The 4583-nt window shown below is 43.6% G+C and overlaps 1 protein-coding gene across 2 annotated transcripts; it reads left to right on the top strand.

Annotated features, from left to right (window-relative positions):
* The first annotated feature begins 896 nt into the window (after window positions 1-896).
* Window positions 897-3572, top strand: tex261 (testis expressed 261). Of its 2 annotated transcripts, none has more exons than XM_049761108.2 (6): window positions 897-1145; window positions 1721-1800; window positions 1863-2016; window positions 2093-2160; window positions 2452-2551; window positions 2636-3572. In XM_049761108.2, the coding sequence occupies exons 1-6, from the start codon at window positions 1076-1078 to the stop codon at window positions 2749-2751; spliced, it is 588 nt and encodes a 195-aa protein (XP_049617065.1). In that variant the 5' UTR covers window positions 897-1075; the 3' UTR covers window positions 2752-3572. The 2 variants fall into 2 exon arrangements, with proteins under 2 accessions (XP_049617065.1, XP_049616192.1); XM_049760235.2 differs by having other exon boundaries at window positions 901-1145; window positions 2452-2554.
* Window positions 3573-4583: the final 1011 nt, after the last annotated feature.

The following is a 4583-nucleotide window of genomic DNA, read 5'->3' as shown; positions in this document are numbered from 1 at the left end:
TTTAAAAAAAATAAATAAAAACATGTTGCAAAAAAGTGGGCATATTTTTTGGGGGTTGCGGGAATGAATTAAAAGCATTTTCATTCATTTAAAAATGGAAAGATGATTGTTTGCTGTTGTTGGGATTGTGAGTGCATTTTTTAGCCACAATTAAAAAGATTTGATGATTTCTAGGGATAAATACAACAAATAAGAGAATAAGGTCTATAACATTACGTCTTGTTTTTAAACATTTTGCACTACGAGTGGTTTTGCACATTTAGCACCAATTATCTCTTTTCTTAAATTTGCAAACTAGAAAGTATTTAATTTTTATTTTTGGAATTCATTTAAATAACTGAACTGAATGTAAATGATAAGATAGCAAATATTGGCAAAAGAAACTAGTTTAAAATAAAATATTTAAAATGTTAATTTCACCCTATTTATTTAATTTTAGTTTCGTATACCTCATGACTTCCAGAACATTCTGTCTGTATTAAAACTCAAATGTGATCCACTTTGAAGAAAACAAAGTAAATGTCTGGCATTTATTTGGCGTATGAATTTAATTCATTTTTTTAAAATTAGTTTTTATTTAGATTTTTTTTTAATTATTTTTAATTTAATTTCTTTTATGGTAGATCGATAGGTGGGTGGGTAGATGGATAGTTTGATCGAGAGAAACATTCCAATTTATTTTTAAACTGCAGCCAAATTAAAGGAGTAAATAAAAATGCTTTGAACAATGCGTACAAATGTAGAGGTTCTTCTGTCAACGAACATAGTCATTTAACAGTTTATCGGATGTTCATCATTTTTGATGTGACGTCTGTAAGGCCGCTGTTGTCCTCCAGCGACAGGTGGCGCTGCAACTAAATGATAAGCCTCAGCGGCTGCCTCTCTTCGTTCTCGTCAGCCTGCCCTGTGCTGGAGAGACAAGAGAACCTTTGACCGGAACTGCGGCGGCTGTTAGCATTGCTAATTTAGCTGCTAAGTGGCTTTTCGTTTCCTTGCTCTTTAAAAAAAATATATATATATATTTGTTTATTTTTTTCCTGTCTCATGCGTCAAGAGTCCTGTCTCGTGCGGAGCGATGTGGTTTATTTATTTGCTGAGCTGGCTGTCGCTGTTGATCCAAGTGTCGTTCGTCACTCTAGCTATAGGTACGTGCTCCATAGCGCCAATGTTGAACGAGCTGGCGTGGAAACGGCTAACGTGAGCCGTGTTTTTGTTTCAAGTTTTTTTTTTGGCGAACTTCAAGCACGTAGAAAATAGGCAGGATTGACATTTAAGGGGAAGGTTGAAGGGGTGTTGCTGTCAACGTGACCGATTCGAGTTTAGCTTCCAACCCAGGGAATAGTTCAGGAGCAGAACCATAACGAGCGATTGCAAATTCTCTACAAAAACAAGTTATGTCTCTCGAGTTGGATGTTTTTTCTGATGTTAATATGATAAGAAGCTGTGTATATGCCCTAGATGGACTCACCTGTTAGGATGGCGTAAATCTGTCTCGAAATGTGGAAGCACAGAAGCAGCAATCTTAAATTGGCCATATTTATTGTGGATTTGAGAAATAATTGTCCTGAATGCACTAAATATTTTCAAACCTATTTCTTTATACCCGCATAATCAATCATTTCAATTATATTTTGAAATGAAGGACACACAAAATCCAGTCTTAAGATCTTTTTCCTTATGCGAGGACATCTTAACTGTGGTTTTTATTTTCTGGCTTCAGCTGCTGGTCTGTACTACTTGGCCGAACTAATAGAAGAGTACACAGTGGCCACCAGTCGAATAATAAAGTACATGATCCTGGTAAGCCAGTCGTCATGCTTGATTGCGTGCGTGCGTGCGTGTCACGTCTGGGCTTTGCTCAGTTCTCGACAGGCGTGCTGGCAGGTCTGTACCTCTTTGAAGGCTTCCCAACCTTGATGATGGCGGTGGGACTCTTCACCAACCTGGTCTACTTTGGCCTGCTACGGACCTTCCCTTACATCCTCCTGAGCTCGCCCAACTTCATCCTGTCCTGCGGTACGTCTGGCGCCAATGCTTTCGCCGGCCGCCGTTTCTCGTGCGCGTCTAACGCTTTATCTCGTCCCCTCCGCAGTCTTGGTTGTGGTCAACCACTACATGGCCTTTCAGTTCTTTGCGCAGGAATATTATCCTTTCTCAGAGGTAACTTGCATCTGTGTCCATATAAATTGTTTGGCATGAATGGAAGTGTTTTTTTTTTTTGTTTTTTTTGGGTGTGTGTTTACCAGGAAGTTCAAATTAACAAAAGGCGTGTAAAGTGCACAATCCCTTTACAGTCATGACATTTTTAAGTATGTACAAATAAATATTCATTTGTATGCGCGTCCATATTGGAAAGAATCCTAACACGCTCGCATTTGTTTTTTTCTGCGTTTCCTAAGAGCAAATATGAAGCAATTTGTTGAGAACATAATTTGTTGTCATTTGTTTTAGGTGCTGGCATATTTCACAATCTGCCTGTGGGTGATCCCCTTTGCCTTTTTCGTGTCACTGTCAGCGGGCGAAAACGTGCTTCCGTCCACCGTGCAACAAGGTGGTGAGTTACTCCCCCCCCAAAAAAAAGAGTCAAGCGGCACCTGTGAGTGTTCAATATTCATTTATTTTGATTTTTTTGTAGATGACGTGGTGTCCAATTACTTCACCAAGGGCAAGCGGGGGAAGCGCTCCGGGATCCTCCTGGTGTTCTCCTTTCTCAAGGAGGCCGTGCTGCCCAGCCGGCAGAAAATGTACTGAGGGACACAACTCGAGGGAGGGCTGGTGGGGGGGCGGGGGGCTCAGGTGGGAATCGTGGATGCGTTTGAGTAACTGTGGTTAAAGAGGAGGCACTAATCATGTGCCCAGCGCCTGCTGCATCTGACCGTCTCCATTCGAAACGTGTTGGATTTCTGCGAGACGCCGCCCGAAATCTCGTCGTAGGTTGCCCGTACGGCCGTGTAAAAGTTCCACGGAAAGGTTGGAAGATGATTTCTGAAAGCCTGGAAGCAATTGGGCGATATATAGCAAAGTGTCCCGACGGCTGCAGTTCAAAGACGCGTAGCAGCGCTTGGCCCACTGGACTGTTTTGGACATTTTTCTACCTTGACTTGAGCGTCTGGAGCCTGAAGATGTCAATGAGAAACTTTGTGGCACATGACTGGAGGCAAGTGGAGTAAAATCATCTTGACTGCTCTGAGGAGGTGCCTGAGCCGGACTTTGCTTGTTTTTTTTTTTTTTTTTTTTCATTGCTCCAATGATGACGTCACGTTTGCAGGAGTGGCGGACTCGAGTCATGTGACTTGACTTGAGTCAGACTTGGGTCGCGGGTTTTACAACTAATGACTCGCTTGGCTGTAATTTACAAACGCCTCCGTTTGATTTGGTATTCATTGGGCTGGTTCAGGGCCATTTAAAAAAAAAAAAAAGATTGATTTTGTTTAGCTAACTAATGCAAGTACATAGTAGCTAACGTGAAATTGAGGTGACGCTCAAAGTTGACTTGCTTCATTTTGGCCACAAATCTCAAAAGGTCACTTCCACCTCTGCTATTGTAAATTAAAAGCATTTTAGGACAATTATTCGTTCCTTGGATCACAGCTTTAGTCTTGATTTGTGATTCCCAGCCTTGCCGGAGCTTCCCCCGGTTGAACGTTTGTCCTTAGCAAAGATGCAGCCGGTTTGCGTGTGTTGCGCAATTGCTCCAGAAATGAGGCCAACCGCTGCCGATTAGAGACGGGAGCCGCTGCTCAAACCTGCTCAGGGCCAGAATGAAAACGAGCTCATGTTCTGCCTGGCACTTAACAAGAATCTCATTTGAACTCTTTGGCTTTGCTTGCCACTGATAGGAAGAAAAAAAAATGATAGAGAGTGCGAGCTACTGCATGTTCAATATGGATGAAGTGACGACAGAAGTAAAACGGACTCGTGTGTTGCTTTCAGTTCTCCGGTTCACATTCGTCCATTTCGCTGCTGTTGGGTATTTGGATCGAATTGGAGAAAGTAAAAACACCGTTTTGTCTTTTGTATTTTAATACTGCATATTCAGAAGACCAAAAACCCAAGTCAAGTCAGCCTATACATTCCTAAAGAGCCTGAGTCCGGATTCTTGGCGTATGTGTGACCTTTTGACTCTGCTGCCCTCTACCGACGAGTTCGGGGAACTGTAAAGCCAAGCTCGGAAATAAGACTGCAATGGGCAGCAGCGCCCTGGTTGTCTTGTTCATATTTCATGAGCAACCTTGCCCAGGACTTTGCGCCCTCGAGGGGGGTTAGGACTCCGCTTGTGTTCTGTAAGTGCGCTAAATCCCTCCCGCATTGCTCGACATTTGGAACAGCCTCTCTCTTGTTCGCGCTCCTCTTTCATCGGCTTCTCCTCGCCTGCGCGCTAATGCACCGTGGCATGGCACGTTCGGCAGCTTGGAGTCACAGTGCGACTCCGGCTCCGGACGGTGACCGCACAGCGACCTCGCCAACCCGGCCGGCCGGGCCTTCTCACAGTGAGATTGCGCACTCGGCGATGAAGGGGGAGGGGGAGAGAGAGAGAGAGAGAGAGAGACCTCTTCGTTGAGGTGTCAAGACGGCTGTGAAAC

Source organism: Syngnathus scovelli, chromosome 1, assembly GCF_024217435.2.
Source record: "Syngnathus scovelli strain Florida chromosome 1, RoL_Ssco_1.2, whole genome shotgun sequence".
NCBI lineage: Eukaryota > Metazoa > Chordata > Actinopteri > Syngnathiformes > Syngnathidae > Syngnathus > Syngnathus scovelli.
Note: the sequence above shows the minus strand (reverse complement) of the source record. Positions and strands in the feature narration are given on the sequence as shown.

What these genes read in the sequence shown, in the direction of transcription:
- tex261 (XM_049760235.2), top strand. Translation starts at nt 1,076, where the DNA reads ATGTGGTTTATTTATTTGCTGAGCTGGCTGTCGCTGTTGATCCAAGTG. An exon ending in TAATAAAGTACATGATCCTG is followed by an intron (nt 1,801 to 1,862) that starts GTAAGCCAGTCG and finishes GGCTTTGCTCAG; the next exon opens with TTCTCGACAGGCGTGCTGGC. An exon ending in GTCCACCGTGCAACAAGGTG is followed by an intron (nt 2,555 to 2,635) that starts GTGAGTTACTCC and finishes ATTTTTTTGTAG; the next exon opens with ATGACGTGGTGTCCAATTAC.